Source organism: Dryobates pubescens, chromosome 19, assembly GCF_014839835.1.
Source record: "Dryobates pubescens isolate bDryPub1 chromosome 19, bDryPub1.pri, whole genome shotgun sequence".
NCBI lineage: Eukaryota > Metazoa > Chordata > Aves > Piciformes > Picidae > Dryobates > Dryobates pubescens.
Window position 1 is genome coordinate 10,833,961 of NC_071630.1, and position 26,576 is coordinate 10,860,536.

General features: G+C 41.1%; 1 protein-coding gene across 1 annotated transcript; it reads right to left on the reverse strand.

Annotated features, from left to right (window-relative positions):
- Positions 1-9,432: 9,432 nt before the first annotated feature.
- On the reverse strand, positions 9,433-13,095 carry HSBP1 (heat shock factor binding protein 1). Its single transcript, XM_054170204.1, has 4 exons — positions 12,986-13,095; positions 12,115-12,181; positions 11,837-11,957; positions 9,433-10,843 (listed from the first exon to the last, which is right to left on the reverse strand). The coding sequence occupies exons 1-3, from the start codon at positions 13,028-13,030 to the stop codon at positions 11,839-11,841; spliced, it is 231 nt and encodes a 76-aa protein (XP_054026179.1). The 5' UTR covers positions 13,031-13,095; the 3' UTR covers positions 9,433-10,843; positions 11,837-11,838.
- Positions 13,096-26,576: the final 13,481 nt, after the last annotated feature.

Below are 26,576 nucleotides of genomic sequence, written 5' to 3' on the forward strand. Positions count from 1 at the left end.
TTCTCCCCTCAGCGCTGTGCAGAAGCATGGCTTCAACACAGAGTGTGCAGTGCCATCTACTGAAGCAAGCTCACAACATGGGTTTGTGCCTTCCTCCAAACTGTGAAATGATCTTGTACATTTATTGATTTATCCTCGTGCTCTCTGCTGACTGTTCATTTAAGACAGCACTCTCTGCTCCTTCACTTCAGTCTGAGTCCTCCTGTGTGTTCCGTCTAGAGATAAATACTCTAAGGATAAATAATGGGCCGTGACTTAGCATCAGGAGAACGGAATGATTTCGAAATCACATTATTCCAACCACTTTTCTGTATAGTTTTGTGTCATTTTGAAGACTGTGACAGGTTTTATAGAAAAAGTCTTATCTTTTTCCAAATCACATGCAACTCCATCAGCTTTTAGGCTCTTTTGCAGCTGGATAGCTCTTGAATTCTTAGCTGTTTGTGAACAGTTATTGTGTATGTCACTTACTCAACAGCTTCCCAGTTACACTGACAAATATACACAGACCATGGCTGTTCTAAAAGAGGAAGGGAATATGGTGGGCCAGAATCCTACAGTAAATGGAGATTGATTCTTAACTCAAACAGTGAGGTTTTCTATAGTTAATTAATTAAATAGTCCTGTCCTGGCTGTCTTTAAAGGCTGTACATACCTGTCACCTAAAGGGGAAATGGATGTGATTTACTCTTTTCATGTAACCTGGGAGGTTTGCTTACCCCACAAGCTCTAGGTTTGACAGTTGTAAATGCTTTAGTGCTGCTTCACTCTTTCCCTTCAGGCAATAAATCTGTTCCTGCTCTGTGGAACAAGAGAAATCAAGGGATTGCTCTTCCTGTCATCATGAGGCTCTGACTCCAGTGTAATAACTGCAGATTTGTGAGTTGTTGAACTATCTCACTAAAGATGAGGAAGTTTGGCTCTGAGCCTTTCCAAATTCAGGGGCTAGGTTGAGTCTGGCCTATGTGTCTGCTCACTGATGGAATCTCTTCAGTAGCTAGTAATTTCCAATTACTACAAGTGGTAATTTGTAAAATCAAAGCAGTGGCTAAGGTAGATAATTTTTGTATTTTCCATGCTAGCCAGCATATACTGACTCTCAAAAACCCAGACTAATTTCATACTGAAGCAAAACCAGCTGTAATAATCTCCTGCAATAGAAATGTAGCACCAGTCAGGTGTCTGCTCAGAAAACATATTTCTACCACTGAATCTATAGAATTATTTCCTCTGCTAGCAAGGGTTTTGTCACTCAGGTGACAATTCAGATCTATGCATTAGAGAACAGCAGGAATCTAATCAGTTAACTTGGCATTAGGACCAGGATTTAACAAACTGTCATTGCACCAAGTAAGATGGGCTGATGTTTAAACAGCAATAGATATTTGGGTGAAGATTAGAGGGTTTTTAGTCATGGATCCAAATTCCTGAGTTAAACAAAAAAATCTAGTATCATTTGTGCAATAATTCTGAGGAATTATACTTTGTGTATTTAGTTTGTGATAAAGTTTAACCTGTAGGATCTCCTCCTATAGAACTATAAGAGCTTTGTCATAAAAAACTTGACCTGCTTGACCTGTTCTCACTGGTTCTGGTCTTCCACCTTGGGATGATTTTAAAGACAGAATCTTAGAAAACAGATCAAGAAAACTTTAATGTGGCCTGATTGTGGTCCAAAGTTCCAATTTCTCATTTCACAGAAGCAGTTTTCAAGCAGACTTGCATTGCATGGCATGTTACTTTTCCCACCTTTAAAGAAAGTTTCCAGTAATTGTATATGTATGCTGTGCTGTGAGTATGTGTTCACCCATCACCTTGGAGCTGCAGATACTGTTGGCAGTACCCTGAGGTGAAGCATACATCATCTGCGTCCTTGCAGTGAGGGCATGTGCCCTCGACCCTTTCTTCCTCTGAGAGATGGAATTCCCTGTTTATCTCCAAGTAACAAATTTTCTACTCAGACTCAATTAATACATGCTAACCTTAGTGTAAACATATTTTTTCATAGATAAATTCCCTCCGGAAAAGTTTCTGCTTGATTTTTTGTGGAGTTACTTAGCTGTAATCATGCAGAATTCTCTGGGTTTCAAGCCGTGTGCCTCCTGCAGAGGTTTTCTGCCTGCTAATGATAGGCACTCAAGCTGTTCATTTTGTTTAGGCAAGGGCACTTGAAGGACAAAACTCTACTTTTACCATCTCTTCCTGTCTTGTACAAGAGAAACTGCAGAACTTTTGCAAAGTGGAACAGTCCCTTTGCTCAGTAAACCACCCTTGGAAAATAGAGGGGTGTTGCTTTCAGGAAAGATCCACTTGTTTCTGTGGGTTTGAAGAGGCTGCTATGGGGAGAAATTTCCATCCTTTTCTGAGACAAGCTATAAAATGGTAAGAAAAATACTAACTGATCTCAAAAATGAATCCTTTCTGTTCAAGAATGAGGATTCATCGCACAAAACTCAGGCAGATCCTTAAGAGTGAAATTTGGAGTATGCAGTGAAAATAACTGTTCACTTAGTTCTTGGCAAAGCTGCCTCCTTCACATTGCCTGCTCCTTTTTATAGGAATCAGGTTTATTTAGCAGGGTTTTTGAGAACAGTACTGTTGCAGACATATAAAAGGTTGCTGCAGTCTTTGCTGTGCCACTATGAAGCACTACACTCCATTTCTGCCTTCTTCAAGGCAGGCACCAGCCTTGTAAATCCCAGTTCCAGTGCAAGGGTCTCTTCTCCCTGAAATGACAGCTGGCCTGTGGGTAGCTGGCCCTGAATCATATCTATCCCTTCATTTGAAGGGACAAAGATTTCCTTCTGTGCCAGCTGGTTTCTGAGACATGGATACCCATGCCTCCACCACCCCATGCCTTTCAAGCAATCCTGGAGGAATTCAGGGAGGATGTGAACTGTTGCCCCCACCTGCCTTCTGCAAGAGTGCAAGTACATGTTACATCTTGCTAGACAGGCAGTTAGTCTGAGATGCTTGGGAATGCATATTCCAATAGCATGCTATATTTAAACACAATATGTCTTGAAGAAGAAAAGGTAATGAATCACATTACTGGCTGTATGCACGCAACTAATAAGGCATTAATGATATAGGGAATGGTAGCCCCTGTGTTAACGTTGCCTGCCGGCTAAACTCCCGTCGCTAAGCTGCTCCTCAAATTTCACTCATTTCTTTGCCAGTGTTCAGAATACAACATCATTTATCCTGCAACAGGGCTTCTGTCTCGCTGTTTATCTGGCATGTTGTTTCCTTTAGCAAGGAGTGAACAGAACTCAAGGTCATGTTGGAGGCTTCAAAGCATGCTGTGTGCTTCAGTGATCCAAACCCCTAATATCTTCTGGTTGCAAGGTTGTACAGAGTAAAACAAAGTCAACACCAAGAATAGAGGAAAGTTTGCAGAAAGTGGAGGTGCAGAAAACCGTAAAAATCATGGAATCATTTAGGTTAGAAAAGACCTTTGAGATCACAAAGTCTAACCATAAATGAGCAAATAGCCTCTGGCATCTTCAGACTCAGCTGTCTGGATTCTAAGATTTCTGTAGCATGGTACATGGTGACTGCTTGCTCTCCCTGCCAAGAGGGACAGACTCTCTGTGTGTGTCTGTGTCTGTATGTGTTCAATTTGAAAAGATTTAGTTGATGCCTGATAATTTTAGAATTCGTGGCAGGCATGACTGCACCTATATGCTCCCTGGAGAGCTCTGTGTTCACCTGTCACTGATGTTACATAATCATTCTTCCCAGTATAAAACATGGGGTTCCAGCAGGGAAAACAAGCAGGAAGAGCCAGTGAGGTGAGTACATTTGGGTATTAAACATGGCTGAGAGAGATTTGAAATTCTAATCATGACTTTTCCTGAAGTATTTGTTCTGCCCTATCAGCTAATACAGCAATGGTGCATGCATTAACATCCTGAAATTGAAATAGAGATCAAGGGTATAGGGTATAAATTGGTTTTAGAGCATGACGTTAAATAATCAAACCATGCTGGAGCAGTGTCTGTGACAAAATGACTTACAGTTTTGGTGCTGCTTTTTAAATGTGATTATGCATTTTCATTGTTTAACTTCTGTCTATGGGGTAGTTTCAAAGATGTTTTAAAATAATTTATGGCATGAAAAGCCTCTGGATTTTTAAATATGCCTCAGGTTCAATAAATCTGCTTTTAATTTTGTGTGATGTGTGAAGCAGTGATTTTGTTCAGAGATTGTTTCGGAGGGGTGGAATGGGATTTCCTAAAACACTCTGGATCAATGGGCCTACAAATGTGTAAAGACAGTAGAAATTTCTGTTCTGTTTGTTGTCTTGTATCACTGGAAGAACACAGAGCTCCTATAAATTTCACAGTATTTGGAAGAATCACAGAATCACCAAGGTTGGAAGAGACCTCAAAGATCATCAAGTCCAACCTGTCACCACAGACCTCATGACTAAACCACGGCACCAAGTGCCACGTCCAATTCCCTCTTGAACACCTCCAGGAGACGGTGACTCCACAGAACACTTCTGCTAGTCCAAGCTTTAGAAGGAACAGGACTGGGACATAAAGGGCCTCCAAGTAAAGATGCAAAGGTGACTGGTTTGTCTTGCTCCACTCCTTCAGCCATTCATCTTGTCATGATCTCCATAAAGCAGAACCCTATCCCCAGTTCCAGGTGGTGCAAGCAAGTGCAGAACTATTTACAAACGTCAGTAAATGTGCTTCAGCAGTCTCCATATCCCCTGCCACCAACATCAGGCAGGAGCAGGTTAATCTGAAAACACATCTCACAAGCTCAATGTGTGAGAACTGAGATTAAATCAGCATTTTATTTGGTTTTGCTCCTCACTATTCAGTAAGCAGAAAATCATAATTTATAGTGCCAATTGTCAGTATTTGTATCCAGATCCTTTCTTACAACACTGGAAAGATGATTAAAAAAATATAAAAGGAAAAGAAAAAAAGAAAGCAGATGGTGTTGTTCTCTCAAATATTGTTTACTGTTGCCTGTTGGTTTAGAAGTGCTCAAAATTGAATTTTCTGCTTAAGCATAAGGACAAACTTCTTTACTTTTAGGGTGGCAGAGCATTGCAGCAGACTGTCCAGAGAGATTGTGGATTCTCCTTCTCTAGAGAGATTCCAAACCCACCTGGACATTGCAATCCTGGTCAACCTGCTGAGGACAACCCTTTAGCAAAGGGGTTGGACTAGATGATCTCCAGAGGTCCCTTCCAACCCTCACCATGGTGGGACATTGTGAATTTAAACAGGAGTTTTATTGCAGAAGTGACAGACCTTTCCTTCAAAAGTTTCAATTTACTGCATGTCTTGCTGATGAGTGGCACTAATTATCTGACTCATCAATCACCTTGAATCCCAGAGTGCATCTTCAGTGGGGATGCAGGAAGGGAGGGGCTTGATCATGTCTGGGATCTCTGTGAAGAAATTAAAACTTCATGGTCATACTCATTTCCACGGTTGCTCAGTAGTAAAGTCCTAACACCTGAAAGAAAACAAATGTGTGAAGACCTTGCATAAAAGTAAAATTAAGAACATTTTAAACCAGATTATCAAAGGCACCCCCATATTCTCCTGCACTGCCACCTGCAACACTCAAAGAGGTGCTGCTAATGGTTTCTGTACATTTTGTTATATGTTCATTTAAACTTGGGCTACTCATGAAGAAGAAAGCAATTCTCTACCTCCTCTATGACAGGCTAATATTAATAATTTGGAAAAAAAGACTTGCAAAGAATTTCCAGAGCAGTGAATCCTGTTCAAGATCTGTGGTTAATTGTCTTTTAAGAAGCACACAGTTCTCAGCTGCATGGTACACTTGTCAAATTTATTAGAATGACACATCTATTTGTAACCCTCTGATAAGAACCTGATTAAATTTTTTTGCCTGACTTGTTTGAGATCCTAATGATGTCCCTTCCAATAAATGTCGACTCCATTTGTCATTAATTTTAACATTTGCAGTCCCATTAATTGTTGAAGATTTGGTTTGGTTTACAGTATGTTTAGACAATAGCAGGAGGAGCTTCTCCAAAAGCTATGTGGGGGTTTGAGCTGGTCTTTGACACACTTACATCGCATGAGCATTCCTTGACCAATCACTCTTGCCTAGTTGGCAGAACTAGGTGCTTTTAAAAGAGATAACACTGTGACTGAGGTCCTGTAGTTGTGTTTCTCAGCATGAATTTAGTCAGTTAAACACTCAGGTTGTTTTGTCTTTGGTGATCTGACATTTGCATTAAAAATGTACTGCTCTGTAGAGCCAGGAACAAATTGACGAACTTTCCTAAAAGATCTGGTGATGAGCCTTAAGGGATCTTCCTCCTGGTACTTCAAGAGTTAACAAAATCCTTGCAGAATCAATCTATTTGCAAAGATCAATAACATTTGCACTGTTGGGTCTTAGATATGTAACTAGTGCAGCACTTTTTGATTTTTTAATTGCTGCACTTTAAAGAATTCTTTATAGAGTGAACATGGTTTGAAGAGTACATTTGGCTGAGGTTCAGCCTCTTACAGTCTAACTGAATTGGGCACCTGTTGTATGATATAAAACTTCCCCTGTTTTAGAGCAGATGGCAAACTAAATTAATTGATATACTACTTTTGAACAGCCTCTTGGGAAGCCAATGAATGCTCCTTTGATATTGCCACTGGGATGTGTCGTATGTCAGAGCTCAGACCTTGATGGACACTTCACAAAGGCTTCACACATGGGGTCTTAAATGTCTAGAAAGTAGCAACTCACATCCTAAAATTTGTCTCTTTCTCCTCTGTGTAACCAGTTGTTTTAAGTTTCCCAAACTCCACAATGTGTGTCCTAGATATCCTTGGCCTTCTGACTTCTCAAAGTGCATGTAAAAATAAAGGAATAAACAAAATACTCCCTGGAAGCCTCTCTGTGTTGCTCCTAAGGAACTGATATTTCTGTGTTAGTGTATATAGCATAGCAAAAAGCTTCCCTAATGTGGTTTAAAGAGACAGGAATCTGGTCTTCAAAACAAAACATGTCACAGAAAGAAGTGAGCTGCATCAGAAACTTGTATCTGTCAGAAAATTCAAATTCTTAGAGAAGGAGGATCTAAACTCATCTTCCAGTGGATGTGCAGGAGCAGATCCTTATTTTGTGAGTACACTTGCTTGCCTACCTGTTTTGGCAGACAGGCAAGTGCTACCTTGTCTGTCTCGTGATTTTTGCAGGTTGCTTAAGGAAGATTCAAAGGTAAGGCCTGTCTCAGACACTGATCTGCTGTGAAACCTTAAGTAAATTTTCTAATTTCTTTTACCTCCAGTTTTCAGGTAGTCCTCTGCCTACTTTCTCCCATTTTTCCCCTAAAAGGAGAGATTATTGTGCTATATGTTGCATATCTGGATGGGAGCTTGCACAAAAGGGTCACAAGTCTTCCCTTGTCACATGAACTGGTTAGGCCACACCTCGAGTACTGTGTCCAGTTCTGGGCCCCTCAGTTTAGGAAGGAGGTTGACTTGCTGGAACGAGTCCAGAGAAGAGCAACAAAGTTGGTGAGGGGTTTGGAGTACAAGCCCTACGAGGAGAGGCTGAGGGAGCTGGGGTTGCTTAGCCTGGAGAAGAGGAGACTCAGGGGTGACCTTATTACTCTCTACAACTACCTGAAGGGAGGTTGTAGCCAGGTGGGGGCTGGTCGCTTCTCCCAGGCAGCCAGTACCAGAACAAGAGGACACAGTCTCAGGCTGCGCCAGGGGAGGTTCAGGCTGGATGTTAGGGAAAAGTTCTATACAGAGAGAGTGATTGCCCATTGGAATGGGCTGCCTGGGGAGGTGGTGGAGTCGCCATCATTGGAGGTTTTCAGGAGAAGACTTGATGGGGTGCTTGGTGCCGTGGGCTAGTTGTTTAGGTGGTGTTGGATTGGTTGATGGGTTGGACGCGATGATCTTGAAAGTCTCTTCCAACCTGGTTTACTCTATGTATGTATATGAACACCTATCAATCTAAAACTTGAGAAACACTTCACTCCATCTCTTCTCCAGTTGCTGTTTCAAGCAGGAATAAATCTCTTGAGCCAGGATTGTACATTGCATGGCTTTGTAAACTGAGGAAAGTTACCCATCAGCATCTAAGAGGGCTTTATAAATAAAATGTCAGGTCTGTAGCACAACACAAAAGAACACTTTCTATTAATGCATGTGCATTTTTCAGAGACAATTCCTGTTTAACCTTTCTTATCTCAGCATATTTATAAGATGTAAAGTTTCTTTTCCCGTGCTTTATTTTCCTAATGACCTAATTTCATTAACTTTACATTGGAGTCAGGAGAAAAAAAATCTCAGTGAGCACTAGCTCTTTTCAACACAGTAAGGCTTCAATCTCAGGAAGGGATTTGTGTATCCTATTAATTTTCTTAATTGTAAACAAAGCCTCAGTGTCTTGGGTAATAACCACATTTCAAAACAGCATGTGGCTCATTAAAGTCCTAACGTTGGAACTTGTACATTAAAGGTAACTAAGTAATTAATCTGAGCAGTGTTCCTTCTGTGAGCTGGAGTGTGCCCACTAGACGGCACCATCTGCTAGGAAGTTATCTGGAGGGAAAGCAAAGAGCTTCGTTAAGTAATTCCATGTCAATACCTCCTCCAGCAAAATCAATTGGGTGTGATTTTAGAGAGGATGGACACTGTCTCTGGCCTCGGCTACAGGTTTTTTACAGCAATACCATCTGGAATCAAAATTATTTTATTTTTGACGTGCCAAATGTATTTACAGTATGAGGGAATGAACTTCATAAGCCACTGACTTCAGCACTCCCCCAAGGTTTGGAGGACAGGCAGATCGGGTCTCTTGACTGATCTCAAACCAACCAATTCCCCATGACTTACTCATCTAAGGCAAGGAACCAATGGTCCTCTCTTGGGAATGTTAAGTCCAGATGAGGTTAGATAACATAGATTTGCACAAATGTTCCTTCACTGTCCCCCTGCCAGCAATAAGATTGGGAGAACCACAAGATGAGGACCAAGTAATTTCCTATGAGCTCCATCCCAAAGGAGCCAGCAGTGAGCCCTGGGTTCAACTCATGGAAAGGATTCCAAATGTAGCTGGTGCAGACAGTGTCATATTTTTCTGTTTCTCTGACCTACAACCAGCTTCATTTAGTGCATGGACCAGTTGGCATTGAAGAACTGTGTCCAATGTTATTTACAATACACTGTTGTTATGACAGAGATTAAATGAAAAATCCTCTTAAGGATACCAGAATTCTGGTAGAGTGCATTTATCTGCACCTGTTTGTGAAAATAAACTGTAGGAAGCAAATGCTTCATTGATAAAATCCAAACGTGTGCTACCCGGGTAAGTAGCAGTATTCTAGACTATATGCTATGAACAGCAGCTCTGCTAAAGTCTTTCTATAACTAAAGATAGCCTCACAAGTTATGACAGACTTTTGCTCAATTTTGTTTTAATATATATGACCTGACTCTTTGTTACCACATAATAGTTTATTAGATTTTTTTAAATGACATTACAAAGAGCCCAAGGCTGTTACAAGGCATATTGATACATTTCTTATATTCACAAAATTCCCCTGTTATTAACTTTCATTACAATTTCCCCTCAGTTTTGAAAAATGACCTGTCATGTTGCTTCCACAAGACACAGGTGCTGATTTGGTGGCATTCAAAGAGCAGCCTGAAGTGCAGTGCACATGTAACTGCTGTCTGCCACTAGTGCTTCCTTAGATTTATATTTAGAGCTGGAGGAGCACTGCAATGATTGTCAGTATGTCAGACATTGGTCATTTTTCTTCACAAGTGACATAGTACAGACTTCTTATTGGCAAAATACTCTAATGTAATCCATTAAACTCCAGGCCTATAAATGTGGATATCATTATAAAAACAAACACCTTCCTGCACCAAGCACTTTGAACAGCTCCAGTTAGTTGTTACTCAGAGAAGCAAGGCTTCATAATTCTCTCCTTTTCTGTTGCTCAGCATATCCTTGCTTTGTCAGCAAACTCTTTTGTACAACCACCCACAGATTTAAACTGAAAGACTACGTACAGACACTCCTGCAATCCCATCCCTGTTCAGTCCAGTGTCACTAGTTACTGTTCTAAGGTGATGCCAAATGACATATGGCGAGTTTCAAAGTAAGAGTTTCAGTGTTAAAAACCTTAAATCCCATAGTGAGAGATTTCATAGTTAACAGTTCCTTGTCTGTCTAAATAGAACAGATTTGTATGGCAGTGGTTGCTCAGCTGTGTACAAATGCCTCTAATGTTACACCTCTGTTTCTGGTTTCTGCTCTAGGGACACACAGGTAAGGTAATACCAGGAGCACGAGACACGACTGTGATGTTCAGTGCCTTGTTTCCAAAATCACCTTATTATATCTATGAGAAAACAACACATAGTCCTCAACTAGTTGAGTCACTGATGCTCAGAGCTAAGATTAGTGCTATGTTTTAGTCTTGTGCTTCACTCCACAAAGTTACATAGGACACATTAAGATTTCCATGTGATGGGAGTCACCAGATGTTTAGCTATCAAAAATGAAACATCTAGAAAAAGTGTAAGAAAGTGAAAGAAGTGACATCACCCAGTAGTTGAGATCCATAAGATCTGTGTTTTAATAACACAACTAATTGATCCTCATAACAAGATTTCCAAAAGTGAAATTACAGTACACAAATCAAAAGATAAACTAACCTATCCCTGACTATACAATATACATTAGGAATGCAAGCTCTGTAACAATATAAAAATGCTTTTGCACACGGTAGTTGCAAAAAGCTCTTCTGTAATTCCAAGGACTTGTAGAAAAAGACAAAGATGTCTTCCAGGATTCCTCTTAAGTTACTGGCAGCCTGTTGGGATAAAACAATAATTAAAAATGTATTACTGAGAAGGATTAAAAGAATCATGCTCATCAGAATTTTTCCATTTGTGGGGCTGACCCTAAAGGAGCTGTCACTGAGGGCCACAAAGCCCATAGCAATTTGTATTTCTGCCAAATTATCACACAATATAGGTACCTTAACAGGCAAGACATCATACCTGCTTTACACACAGGCTGCACAGTATTCTAGACGTGACCTCGATTTCAAGTCTAAGAGAGGCTGAGACATACTAATCTACTATGATACATCCAGGACTTCAACCAGTTGCTCTCCATGGATTACAAAATCAAGCTCTACATAAACTGAAGTGAAATCTTGGTGCTCATGTATTAAACGACACACACATCTTTTTTAATGCTGAAAGCTTTGGCTCTCCTAAATTCTGAGATGCCTTTATTAGCAGTGGTCAATGCTGTCTGTACTGCTACCTGACAACCTGAACTTACTTACATGTTTTTGTACTAGACTTGGAACTGCTGCTTCCAAGTAGATGAAGCACCTACTTCTCCAATGTTTTAGTGTTATGCAAGGAGCATATTATCAAGTAAGAAATTACATAAGCTAAGAAAAAACAACAACAAAAAAGAACAGCTTAGTTTGTTACTTATTTTTCTCATCTCTTCTCCTTCCCTCTTGCAAAGAGTCATTATTTCAGATCTCACTCAGAGAACGAACACCTCCTCAAAACTAACTAGACACAAAACCCCAAAACTCTCCTCCCAGTCTTGAGTAGGAAAACATTCCCTGTGAAGAGGCTAGCACAAGCCTGCTTAAGGCCTCTGGTATTCTATACTGAATATATGACTCTCTCTCTGTGTAGTACAATTCCCTTTATATAATTCTGCTCTGCATGAATTCCTAACTACCTTACAAATCAAAAGAAAAACTCAATATACTTTGAAGTCAGTCATTTCAACTGCCCCAAGGATTTGTTTCAAGTCTAGCAAGCAACTGACTCACTTTTAACTCTTGTTAGTAGCAGGGGTCTTGTTCTCGCCTTCCAATTCTTCCACTCCCGCCTGCGTCATGAGGTCTGCTATGTTCTTCTCCAGGTCATCTATGCGACAGCTCATGTCATCAAGTTCCTGGAGTTAAGGACTATGACTGCAACCCAGTACTGGTTAGGTTGTTTGGTTTTTTTTAGTTTGGTTGGTGTTTTCTTTCCCAGCTTTGCTCAAGCTCTTCTGGCCACTTCCAATTTATCTTACAAATCCCACCTGACTTCAAATAAAGGATATTTCTTCCAATTATCTGGTCAGACATGGTTTGAAATTTGTCCTGCATCTGCTGAAGCAATGTCTGCACCTAACAGAAAGGAAAAAAAACAGAAACCTAGTTTGTTTTCATTGAAAAGACTTTTACACTGTTTAATCTCACATAAGATGTAATCACAAATATTGTAACTATATTGTTTTCTTTCATTGCTGAGCTCAACTATGCACAAATTTGCTGTATAATTTATCTTTTTTTTTTTTAAATATATATATGTATATATACATATGAATGGACACACAGGAGAACTAAGGCTTACAGTACACTTTAAGAACATTGTAGAAAATGCCTGCATTCCACTAGCAGGACTAAACCCACAACAGCTGCTTCCATCGTCCTATGTGAATCACATGACAGGTTTTCCGTATCTGAATAAGAGCCTTTCTCTCCACACTGCCGAACTCCCTGCTCCTAACCCTATCCCTACCAGACACGGCTCCTCATGCCAAGAGGTCCCGGCTGTCCCGGCCGGCAGCACAGCCAGCCCGAGAAGCGGCACCAGCACAACACCCTAGCGGCTTCAGCGGTGGATCAGAGCTGCCCTGCGCCGTTCCAGGGGAACGCGGCACAAACAGCTCTGCAGTGGAAGCGGCCTATAAAACACCCGGAAAAAAAAGGCCCAGGTAGTATCTCAAACCCAGCAGCCTCCTCCACAGCAGCAGACACAGGTCACCCCAGCTCGGCCGCGCCGGGCCTCAGGAGGTAACGCCAGGGCCCGCGATCGGGGCGAGGCCGGCGTCTTCCCACCCGCTCTGCCGGGGCCTCTCCTCAGGGCGGCTACACGCCGCCCTCTCGGCGCTACGGGCCAGGAGGCAGGCCGAGGCCCAGCGGTCTCACCACGGCGGTGAGCTCTTGCACAGTCTTCGGGTCGGTCTCGGCCATGGTCTCTGCTCAGGTCCCGGCTCCACGGAAATGACGCTTCCGAGCCGCGCCCCGCTCACTTCCGCCGCCGGCTCACGCGGGAAGCGGCGGCCGCGGGGCGCTCTGGGAAGTGCAGTCCGCGTGCCCCGGGGCCTGAGGGGAAGGGGGCCTGGCGGGAACGGGGCCTGGCGCGGAGCTTCTAGGTGTCGGCAGGGATTCTCCAGTGGCAGTCCCGGCACCGGCTGCCCGCCACACCCGCCCATGTGGCAGGGAGGGTGTCCCCTTGGTAAGGTGCGGGACCCTGCTCAAACGCTGCTAGGCTGCGCACCCCGGTTGGTGCTGTGGTCCCTGGGCTGCAGGAAGCCTCCCCGCAGGCCCCTTACCATCTGACACCTTAGACTCGTAGAATCATAGGATCGTTAGATTTGGGAACAACACCAACCCAACACCACCATGCCCAGTAAACCACGGCCCGAGGCGCCATGTCTGCGTGGATTTTGAACAGCTTTGGGATGGTCACTCAGCATCTCCGTGGGCAGCCTGTTCCCACCTTCATTGTTGGTCTCCTCTGGGATGTGAAATTGAGGCACCACAGTGCCCCTCTCAGCCTGCTACTCAGCAAAGTGTCTAATAAACAGTACTAGCACACAGCAGTATGTGAGGAGAAGGTGTTAAAACATCTACCCCCACCCCTGAGCATTAAGATGACATTTAATCATAGAATAAAAGCTTTCCCTACATGGAGATTTAATAGTTTTGCCCATGCTCTTAAAAAATACTTTTACAAGTTGAAGAGATTACAAGTATGTTTTCCTAGTCCAAGAAACAGTGCTGCCTGAGGAGGCTTTCCCCCTTTTTATCTATCAGCAGTTAAACCAGCGAACATTTGCAGGTAATCTGGCTTCAGAGAGGGGCTCAATGGGGGGAGAGCAGCATGACAGATTAGTGCTGCAAGGCAGGAATGTTGTGTAAGTGGATTAATGATTAGAGGGAACATATTGTGGTATATTGTCTTCATGAAAGAATGGACAAATAATGTTTCGGGCATGAGGTTAAATTCTTGACTGCCACAGATTAGTGACATGGTCTTTAAGATACTGAGAAGCTTCATAGACTGGATTTTTGTGGTGGGGATAAAATCAGGATAAGCATTTCCTAAGTGAAAGCTATAAGCTTTTTTTAGACCAAAACTACCCACTGCTCACATTTCATTTGTGAAGTGAGTTGATGTTTACACAGCCTGGTTAATGTATACTGAGATAAGAGCTAAAATGAAAGCAATAGAAACATTGAATATGAATTTGAGAATGAAGAATGTGTCCCTTTAGTGGCAGATGATTCTCCAATGTCTCATTTCACCTGGAAGCCAAGCCAACGTGCTGACGTGCTCTGCTTCGTTCTATAACCAGTAACAAATGTGAGATGTGGGGTGTTTGCATTATCAATGTGCCTTTTGGTGCACTGCAGTGGTAATAAAAAAACCTACTTAGTGCCACTTTGGGGAAATTTTGTTGTTTGTTTAAAAGTAAATATGGCTTCTAGTTCCGAAAAGTGCTAAGAAATGAACTCACGTTTATTTGCTTGATGTGTTTATGAAAGGGAGGTGTTTTTATGACTGCAGTTTGAATCAGATAACCTATTGTTTTGAAAGGGTTGTCATATCTGGTCTCTTGGTGCACATCCAAGCACAGATCCCTCTGTTCCCCAAATGCTGACGTGAGTCTCATGGCAGACACTGGTGCTTACAGGCTCGGCCTTGGCTGCTGCTCACCACTCCAGACCCCATGTATATGGCATAGCAGGGTCAGCCTGGGGACCACATCTTTCATGGTATGCTTTTGAACATACCACTGCACGGGGAGACAACGTAGTGCTCACCGTGTGGGCTCTCTGCCCTGCGCACTATGTGTTACTCTGTCAGGCAGTTGTGGGTTTCTGAGTCTAGCAGCCGCAAATGCAGTGGGGAGAGACATGCACAGAGCAGGAGAGGTCTGATGTGTGTGCTTGTACCTTGTCACTCCAGGCTGAGGGAGGTCTCTGTTACGGTAGGTGTTCATCTGCTAAAACTAAAGTGCTGTGTCTCAGCGCCTTCTTTGCATTTGCTATTCTTAAGTAGTGTAGAAAAGGAGAAAGTTCTCAGGAGACTGCTTGGCATGCTGCCAGGTTATTGGAGACTATTTCTGTCTCTTCTAGCCTCATGACCACAGTATCAAGGCAACAGCCCATAGGCTAGGTGCTTGCCAGGGAAAGACATACAGTCCAAAGCCCTCTCCCTGTAGCAGTGCTTCAGGTTTCAGCAACTGACAATGTACATGCCTTTATTGGTTCTTCATCATTTAACAAGAACAAAATATGGACTGGCCTGATTGTCCAGCTTACTTGTAGATGGTTTTGGTGCAGCTTGACCTTGAGACTGAGCCATTACTGAATTGACTTCACCACTTTGTGACCATCTTGTTACCAACTGTGGCAACTTTAAATAAAGTATTTTATAGGTTCAGCCTCTTTTAGCACAGATGTCCCAATGCCATGTTCCATTTTAGGGTATGGTAAAGGCCTACATGGTTTTGACATGTCACTTAAATGTGCTTAGTGGTAAGCTGGCATAACAGTCCTTGTTATGCAGGGAGCCAGATCTGACTAAGAAGATGATTCCTCATCAATTAAGTTTTCTAGTAATTGTCAAATGGCTTCATGCCTGTTCTCATAACTTTAGGAATTTCTTTTCATGTCAGAATAAAACATTTTTGTTATTCATTTGCTTCCTAGCGTGACGTAGTTAAACAATGACTGACTTAAAATTTGTGGGGTTCTGTCTCCTTTTTGAGACTGGACTGAAAGAAAATGCAATGCAAAGAGGGTTGGTAGGATTAATGATCCTTTAACAATAATGTTCAGAGATTACTAAAATGAATGGAGCTGTTGAAGGCTGAAGTCTTTTGCTAGCCTTTTACTGACAAAGTCTTAATTTAAAGGACCTTTAAAATTTACAAAGAGCCTGTTGTTTTCCTTAAATCAAGGGAAATTTGCAAAGATAAAATTGAAAAGTTAATGCAACTCCTTTAAAATGCAGGGATGTGTAGTTCTGATGCAGAGTGATTGTTCCTCATGTCATGATCAGGCTTTGCACAAAAGCAGGCATCTTTTCAGTTTTCAGAGAACTCAAAGTGAACTTTAAATTTGTGGAAACATGACAGATTTTTTATACTGGTGTCTATAGGTCTGGTTCAGTTCCTCCTTTCCTTTGGTAGTGTAGGATTAGAGCTCAGCTTGAATAAAAAGGCAGTTAATTCAGCAGCTTAGTTTTTGTGTCAGTTAATGCCAAAATCACCTTAAATTATTAAAGTTGCAGAATTAATTGTCTATTTGTTGTTAGGCCTTCTTTCCAGTAACCCTAACACAAGGACTGGGAGGCATCTAATCACAGAATCACAGAATGGCAGGGGTTGGAAGGGACCTCTGGAGATCACCCAGTCCAACCCCTTCCCTAACACAAGGTTACATAATGAACCATAAGTTTAAAGTTGAAAAAGGCAGAATAACATTTCCCAAAGGCAATTTCTGCAAAGACAGCTGCTTTTGAAGAAGACCCTGTTCTTACCAACCCCACTGTTGTTGATTCTGTAGTGACTCAGAGTTGTGACCCTACATTTACATTGTTTTTAAACAGCAGCTCTTCCAGAGGATCTGGTAGAATTCCAGTGCATTAGCTCATTTCTACACTGTTAGGAAAAGATTATATTATTATGTCTGCGTATTCTGTGAGGCAATAAACAGCAACTATACTTTAATTGCTTTGACTGTTGGCTCACATGTGGGCTTTCTGATGACTTCCAGATAACTGTGATAGTTCTCAAACTACTGGAACTGTTCTTGCCTGCTCCCTCATTTGAGTGTGCTGAGTTTATGATACTCTGCAGATAAAATCACAGACAGAGTTCTGGTATTCAAGCCAGAGACTTACAAAGAAATCTTGAGAATGAAATTTTAATATCTCAATTGCAGCCTGAGTTGCTCATGGCAGAAATTCTAGGGAAAATATAAAATTATAACAAATAGAATTCATTTATTATTTCCAGAGGAATAATGCTCCTTCAAGACTGTCAAATATACATGAAGTCAGGACATATTAAGCAGAGAACTGTACTTAGAGAGCCACTGTCGAGGGAAAAATAAATGTTCAGTATCATGACTCATGTGAATATTTAACCAGCTAAAGTACAAGTTATGGAAACAGCAAAATGAGGTCTAGAATAAATGTGAAAGTGATTTGTATTAAACCAGAAACAACTCATTGTGCTTTTTCAGACTGTTCTTCAGCAGCTAAAACAAATAGCTTTTGTGTGAGTGGTTTGCACCTGAAGTTAACTCCTGTTACAGAATGAAATTATTTTTGCTGTAGGTATTCTGCTCTGGTAATTTATCCTGACTTTTGTATTTTGAGACTTTTATGAGCTTTCTGTTGCCTGAACTAACCAAGGAATACTTCCCTAGGTGCTCCAGGTCTTTTGAGCCATGTGAGGGAAGAGAAAGACAAGCAGAGATTCATTAGGAGTTGACCTATTTCAGTTTAGGAGGTCAGGTGAGAGGAAGGTTAGCAAGGTAAGATATAATGCCTTTCCCTGATGCCTTTCTCTTTCACTGCCCATTTCAGGTCCATCCCTGACTTTTTGGCTCTCAGCACAAAATACCAGCTGAATTTTCTGTGATGAATCACAGGGTCCAACTTCAGTGGAATGAGCTCTGTGGATGCCCAGCAACTTAGAGGTAAAATGTTAATGCAGAGATAAGAATCTCTCACTGTAGCTCAGTGCAGTGTGGACCCCAAGATGAAACATTATCTTTTCACTTACATTGACGTTTATGACCTACAGTGCCTGAAGACCTTCATTTTAAGAAACTTAAAGTCCATTTTCTCCTTCAATTATAAACATTCCAGAGGGCATCTCATTAAAGTTCCTGAAAAAAAGCAAGCATGTCACAGATAGAAGGATTAATTTTGTCATGCTAATTAAATGTAAGTGACTGGATTTTTCAATCAAGTAATTAATAGCATCATTGGCTGAAACACTCTGCAGGAAAAGGAGATTTGCAATACAGAAAGAGAGAAGTTCTTAATGGAGATTCAATTTCTTGTCCAGGTACGGATGGCAGTGGAATGTTTTGTACCTTGCTGAGTCTGGTTGTGCACGTAGTTGTTCTTGGTGGGTTTTGGCACAGATAACTACCTCTGTTAAAGTCACTGATGTGCTGCTCTCAGAATTCATTGTCAGATTCTAAGCTAGGAGTTGCAAAGTCACAGTGAGATATGAAACTTGGGTCCAGGATCATTTGGAAGGGATACTCCTTTGTCTGGAATTTCCTGGTGAGCAGAAATGGATCAAACTGTTTCATAGATTGTACTGCAGGGAGAAGAACTCTCTTTTAACCTCAAAGAAACACACATGCCTCAAGAGACATTTCAGTGCTTTATCTGCAGACCTTGGGTTCATATTAGTATTGCTGCCAAGCACTCAAAGGTGGAGGTCAAACTCACATCCGACCCTTCAATTAAACACTGTTGATTTTCATGATGTAGGCAAACCATTCTGAAATCGACTTTGCACATGCAATCTTGCTGTCCATGCTCCCAAACTAAGCACGAAGTGCTGCATAATGCATTTAGTGCTGCCATAGTTTCTCTGAACTAGAGGAACTGGAACTGCACTTAGGCAGCAGGCTGGTTGACTGGCAGCTTTAAACTGGTTTTGCAGTCTCTGTATTTCAAGCCTAATCAATCAAGCAAGAGAATGACTTGGAAGTTCACAAAGGTATATTTCAACAAAGTTATTTTATGGTTTAGATAAGGCTCTGCCTGTACAGTTTCATCCTGTTAATAGCCCTGTCTACTTCTTTGTCAAAAGAACGAACATTTTCTGAGTCTGATTCTGCACATTACTGATTATCTACAGCTGTCACATGGAATCACAGGTATCTCAGGACATTGCAGGACTGAACCTTGTTTGTTCTGAAGGTCTAAATCATTGCCACACACAAGATGGCAAAACCAGAGCCTGTAAAACTAGTTATTTCCTTGGGGAAGACATTGTAGGTTATAAAGTGTGCCAGAGACAGTTCAAACATTGGCCAATTTCTGGCTTAAATACTAAAAGTTCTCTCAGAGATTCTTGGAGAAATAATATTTAATCTCAGCTGAAAAGTTTGAAGAGTAAATCCCAAATTTAGTACAAAGCTATAACAGCAACATCAAGAGAGGACACAAATTTTTTTGTACTACTGCTGTGTGAAAATCCTGTGTGGGGTATGGGAAGAGAAGTGCTCTGGAGGTTAGAGACTCCAGTGGGGTGAGGGAGGAGTCTCCGTCCAATGATTGTTGAGGCCTGAGTGCTCTAAACTGTCTCCAAACAATGGCTACAACTACATAAGATTATTTCACCTTTTGTTGTTGTTGTTGTTGTGAGAAAAAATGGTTGTCACTGTTAAAGGTTTGAGTTTTCTGAGAGACATCAATACTGTTGCTCTTGTGTCTGCTAAACTCCATTCATTATATTTGTCATTCTATTATAAGAGCTTCTCTGCTCTAATGATTTTACATTTTTCTTTGTATTACAGCTGTTGTCTCTGTTTAATGTATCTCCATGTACAACTTGCTTGCTGAAGTCTTCATTTCTTTCCACAAATATGATTGATTTCCCAGTTTTAGGGTTTTATGCATAATAATTCTTTTATTTCTTGCCTTCTTCTGGATGAACAGTTAAGTTTGGATGTGTCTCACCTTTTAAATGATAACAATCTACCCAGATTCAACTGAAAGTTTAAAAGGTGACATTTTCTTGAATATTGATTAAAGAATTCATTGGTATTTCTGCTGCTTTTGAATAGACAAAGCTGTATGTATTTAATTATAAATACTTCATGTGTAGAAGAGAACAGGTAATTATTCTCAGTGTCTGCTCCACTAAAATGCTTTTTCTCTCTTTTACTGAGTTAGAAGAAGTTTGACAAATCGATCAGTCAATCATGATTTGCAGCCACATAGCCTACACTGAAATTAAGAAGAATCATAATTTTTTTCTCATTGAAATTTGAAATGTTTCCTTCCAATTGCAGCTCTCTAAAACCAGGAGAAAAGCAGCGTTTGTAAATGGACAGAAGTGCCACCCGGAAAACAAATGGACTACCATGGAAGGCAGCAGGGAGTCCAAACCAAAAAAGGGAGCAATTACATGGTTGTGTGGATGCTCTGAATAATGGGGTAATTATACAGGCTTTGAAGAATGTGTAAATCTATAACACTGGACATCTTGGGGCAGTGGTAGCCAACTCCTGCTCTGACTGCTGAATCTGGCATTAAATTCCTGTTGATTCCAGCATCACGGCAATTAGGTCCATGCTGAGCTCTTTTGCAAAATCCACCCACTGAGCAACGAATAAAACCAGCATTTGTTTGTTCATTATCAAGATAGGAAAGGGAAGGTTTTCTAACTGCACCATCCAGGCAAACACAGATCTACATTAGGCTTCCCAAAGTACACATTAGAATGATTTCTTCATTTCCTCCCCAAAATGTGCACCAGTGTTCTCATCACATGAAAATCTGCACTTGTCTCATCTGTTGCAGGTAGACTCTGTTATTCCCCTGTCTGCAGCATGAATATATATGCTTTACTCCACGTCTTTTAATGTTAGCAACCTTAAAAGAAATGCCTGCACCTCCTTTGGCTGTCCATTTGCTAGTAGATTTTTTGATGATGGACAACAAAATATAATTCCTCCATGTTCATCATCCTTTTCCTGATTTTGAGCCATGTTGTTAGCAATTCAGCATGATGCATAGGCAATAAATACTATTCTGTGCCTCAGATCTAGACAGCTGGTTCCCCAGATTTTGTGCAGAACTGTTTTACAACCTGTTTGCTTGGCATGCAGCAGTTTCCTGCTAAATTATTCACTTTATTCTGTAGCCAGCAGACTGGATGTTTGTGACATGTCAAGTGAAATTCAGTTGCTACATCTGATGTAAACAAACTCACAGGACTTATCTCTTTAAGGAATAGATCTTTTGATAATGTGATCATCTTCTCCCAGTCTGTCCTTAGCACTGACAAGGGAGACATCACTAAAGTGATGGCAAGATCCTCCTCATTTAGTGGTAGTGCACTCTCCACCCTTGGCATGCATAGGCATGCACAGATTATCTTGGGGAGAGAATGAGTAGGAACCAGCAAAGGAAAAGGCAGTTTGCTCACAGGAATCCACACCAGAAAACACTGAAGTGTGAGGGGTCTCTTCAATAACACTTATGGGATTTGGGGTACACATGGATCCTATTAAAGACACAATGCATTTGTGGATATGAGCATCACTTTTGTTTAGTAAAATGTGTCTTGTTTGGGGGCCATCACACAGGTTCTGTGGATTTTTGAGTCATCAAGCTGCTGGTGCTAGGCAGTAACCATATCAGTTGCCTCAGTGTCAGAGACTGATTTATTTTTTTCATCTCTACAGTCAGAGGTTAAGGGGTGGAGTGCAAAAGACAAGTGTCCTCTTGCCTTAGCCACAGGAAGGGAAGATTGTGTGTTTTGTAAAAGCGGCAAAATGGTACTGAAAAATTTAAGCCTAGAGATTTAGATTTCCTCAAGTTGTAAATGTATCATTTGTTCTACCACATAGCAAAACCCAACAGCATAAAGGAGATTGCTTGGTTTTATTTCTTCTGATACTGTGGGAAAAAAACATAGTTTGTTTTAGTCCCTTCTCTTCCTTCAGGGAAAGCTTCAAGTATCTTTAGTGGAAAAAATACAGAACATTATTATCACAGACAAACTAGAAATTACCACTAGTGAAAAATGAGCTCTTCTTCAAGCATGTCAGATGAACTGCTGCAAAGGGAAAGCAACCTGCTTTAATTATAGATGATATCTCAATCAGCATAATATTCCTAGATTGTCTAATTTTTTGTGTCACTTCCCTTCACGTACAGGAGGTATGAAAACTTTTCACTGTTTTCCTGAGCCAGACTGTGACAATCCATATATTGGGTCAGATGATAGAGGAAGGTCTGTAGGGAAGATTGGAGTTGTCATATATGTTCCTTTAAGTCTGTTCCTTTGAGAACACAAGTTGGACCCAAAATGTTCACCTCTTGTTGCCATGCAACAGTGACTTTTCAAAAGTGACTACCAGTCCTCCAGTCTGCTCAGCTGTGCTTAGAATAACTTCCTTACTCCTAGTTTTGAGTCCCATACACATACATTCAAGGATTAGTCTTTTATGCTACCACACCTCAGATTGTATTAATGCTGTTCCTATTCACCATGCAGCAAGGTATCCTCGTGTGAAGTTAACAAATCAGTCCTAACATTTGACTTGCTAAGAAAATAAGACTTAGCAAGGGGAAAGTGGTTAATGCAGGGCTGTGAAAAAATGTCTACTTATGGGAAGCTGTGTTCTTCATGCTGGATTCTGTGGGGTGTTACATGGGACACAGTGCCAGGAATATGTTACAGAGCTATTTCCTTGCCAGATATGATGAGGACCATCTTCATCTCTTTTCCCCTTATATTGGCAATATGAGTGGCTAATACCAAAAATTACTTCATTCTTTTTGGTATAAACTGTATGAAGATGTTCAGAGCCATGTGGCAAATGAGAGTTACACTTGTCTGCATGTGAGAGAACATACCCGTTGTTTGGTCTCAAAACACTGCCTGGTTTTAGTCTACTATTTGATTTTCAGTTAGTGGATGCAATAAATTTCCATACATTTCTTTTGACAGTCAATAGTGAGTTTATTTATGCAGTAAAATACATAACAATATCAAGCTATAGAAGTGTATGCAGCTATAATCTCCTGTTGCATGCACATAGTTTTGTCTATGTGCAAAAATATGAAGCCAATGCCAAGCAGAATGGTGTTGAAAGGATTGCATAATCATAGTCCATTTGGATGAACCAACCCTAATTGCATGGCAGTAAAATTCAGCTGTTGTGATTCTGGTAACATTATCTTAGAAACACTTTTACTGTATGTTAATCTATAGAAGAAATCCATTTGAAGCATAGCCCCAAAGGGACACGAATAGAACAGAACAGAACAGAATAGACTAGACTGGACTAGACTGGACTAGAATAGAATAGAATTAACTAGGTTGGAAAAGACCTTTGAGATCGAGTCCAACCTATCACCCAACACCATCTAATCAACTAAACCGTGACACCAAGTGCCTCATCCAGTCTCTTCCTAAACACCTCCAGTGATGGCGACTCCACCACCTCCTTGGACAGCCCATTCCAATGGCCAATCACTCTTGCTGGGAAGAACTTCTTCCTAACATCCAGCCTAAACCTCCCCTGGCACAGCTTGAGACTGTGTCCTCTTGTTTTGTTGTAGAGGTCATCATCTTTCATCTCCCTGCTGTAAGGTTACATGGGCTGAAAAACTTAAAGGCATTGTTTTAAAAATTGTGTGTGCCTGTGTGACTGCCAGGGTAGAGGTAAAGATATATACCCTTAAGTTTCCTACTTTAAGATGTGAAAAATACATACCTTGAGCAGGGGCAGCAACACATAGTCGTGTAAGTAAGAGAAAGATGGAACCTGAGCGGTGGCACATTTGAAATTGGAACTGGAAAACCATCCTAGAAACAGTGTGCTAAATACTTGTGAACCAATACTTGTGAGCATGTTACTTGTGCACCTTGCAGTTTTGTTTTTCAGCCAGCCATGAATAAAACACCTAAAGCTAGTGGTTATTTTACTGCCCTTTCCTAAATCAGTGGCTGTTGAAATGAAACTAGTGCATTAACTAGAGTTAATAAGGGATGCTGGCTGTTTTCATTATCATTTCTGTTCAGATCTTGGCCACTAGTGTCTGGGGAACACACCCAGTAGTAGACCCAGAGCACCTGTAATTATTACTGCAAATTACTACATTGACCTTGCCAGAGAAAAAATAGAGCAGAACTTCCCTTGTTAATTAATTTTCTCAAATGCTTCTGTAACTTCTGTGTATGGGATGGAGATAGGTCAGATAAAGAACAGGCAGGCACTGAAGAGATGCACTTAGGGTGGTGAATGATGGATGAAGTCCTGTTAGCAGTTTGCATTTTTCCAGGGACTAATTACCAGGTGCCAATGTGTTAAGAAAATGGGTTAAAACATTCTAAAAATGTTAAAAACTGATGACAATTAAAAATAGCTTATTTCTTCATTACAGTCTGCAATTGAGGGTTCTGCTGTGGTGGCAAGGATCTTGTGGAATATTCTTTTTGGAGCTGGTTGATGGACTTGCAGATTTAAACAGAGCTTTGAAAGCAGCATCTATGGGTAATACCTGTCCTGTGGGAAACCAGCTACTACTGCTCTGGGCCTTTGTCAAGACAGATAGATGTTAGGGGGCAAAAGCTTCAAGAAGCAACAAGAGAAAGGGTCACCAGATTGTGTTTCTGACCTACTGTTCAGTTTCTGCTCTGCTTGCAGAGTTGCTTATCTATGGACTGCTGGCATGTAGGACTGTTTGCAAGATACTATGTTGGTAAAGTACGGAAATGAATTGCTGATAACATCCTGAATTGATCTGGAAATGCCAAATGTTTGAAGGATCTTTAGGTATCAGAAAAGATGGACTGCTCAGATTTTTTTTTTCCCCAACTGGCATTTTTTAAAATCCCAATATCCCCTATGTTCAGTAATTTAACTGCTGGGGCCAGGGCACAATGGCACACTTTGGCAATGGATGAAGCAAGTGCTGGTGGTTTGGTGAAGGGAAGGAGAAGGAAGAGGAAAGCCCTTTCATCTTTTAAATCAAAACCAATAGCAAACATTGGTTTAATCAGGAAATAAACTTCTACTCTAAGGAGGAACTCGAAGGATGTGCCTTTCCAAAAGCTCCTTTGCTCTAGAAGGATGTGTGAGATACTTAATTTGTCTTTAATGTCTGGCTCTACCATCACTTATTCAGAATGGAGAATATGGCATGACTGTCTCTGGCTTTCCACACTCCATTCCTTCTGCTTCCTGAGCCCAGCAGCACTACCCTGAGCAGAGGTTTCTAGTGCTTTGTCAAACTGTCTGGCTGCATCAATTAATTGCTTGTTACAACATCACATCAGAGTGCTTAAAGATCACAAAGAACCTGCTACTGTGATTCTTTGAATAGTTTGGGAGAGCTCAGTTGTTCTGGGGTAACACAAAGGCTAAAATATACCTGCAGCAGGCATGCCTGCCAAAGGCCAGGGTCATCAATTAGGGTGATGCCACCACTATTGATGTCTCTGAGATGGAGTTTGAAAGATGAAGAGGAAATTAAGCCTAACAGTGTGATAGTAGAATGATCAATACTGCTCCCTGCAGACTTAGCATGTGCATTAAAAAGGAAGATATTTTGTCAATGCTATCCACAGGTATGGAAATGAGATGCCAAGTCAGTAAATGGAATGGGCTGCCTGGGGAGGTGGTGGAGTCACCATCACTGGAGGTTTTTAGGAGAAGACTTGACGGGGTACTTGGTGCTGTGGGTTAGTTGCTTGGGCGGAGTTGGATTGGTTGATGGGTTGGACGCGATGATCTTGAAGGTCTCTTCCAACCTGGTTTATTCTATGTATTCTATGTATTCTATGTATGTCTTATCTGAAATACCAAGCTAAATAAAGTGACTAGTATGGTAGAGTTTACGTTGGTGTTTACTAGCAAAGCAAGAAGAACATGACAAAGCAAGAAGGATGAGATGATGTCTCAAAGTTCCTCTTTCAAGACAGCATAGGTCACGAAGTACCCTTTTCTCAATATTTGAGTCATGATTCAGCTTTCTCATAAACACTGAGTGTACAGAAGGAATTAGCAGAGAGATCATTTCTCTAGCACTTGAGCAGGCTGGCTTGTGAACCTGTTGTCATAAAATCTCTTTCTTGTTACTAAAATAATGTTTTCCATGGCAATAAAGTCATCAGTTAGGGGCAACATCTTTCTCTTCAATGGGATATTCTGTAGAAGGAGCCTTTGTTCAATAGCATAATTTATGCTGAGTATCATAGGCTCAGATTCATCTACTATGAAGGTATTTGATCACCAGAGTGTTCACAAATACTGATGTGGGGAGAAGAACATTTTTGTATTGCCTTGGGAATCCTCTGCAGTCAGTAGGACTGGTCTCTGTAGCAGGTGTGTTTGCAAAAGGCTGTTTGTGTAATGCCACTGTGATTTTTTTTGTCATGTTAATAATTCCCATAAGGGAGAATGAGGCTTCTGAATGTCTGATTGCTTTGAGGATCTAACATTTATTATTTATTCCACATGCTTTTATGGATGGCTATTGATAAAGAGTTATCCTCATCCTCATGGGTTCTGGTGCTTTTATGGGATGTCAAATTCTGAGGAGACCATTAAGGAAATCATCAGAGATCTTAATCTATTCCACGTCCTTCGATGCATGTAAGAGTTCAGTGTCTCTCCAACTATGTTGTTTTCAGCCTTCTGACTTGCTGAAGACTTAGGAGTGGATTTCCACATCTCAGCCTTTTTTCACAGCCATTGAGGTCCGTATTCACAACAACTAATCCACTTCTGA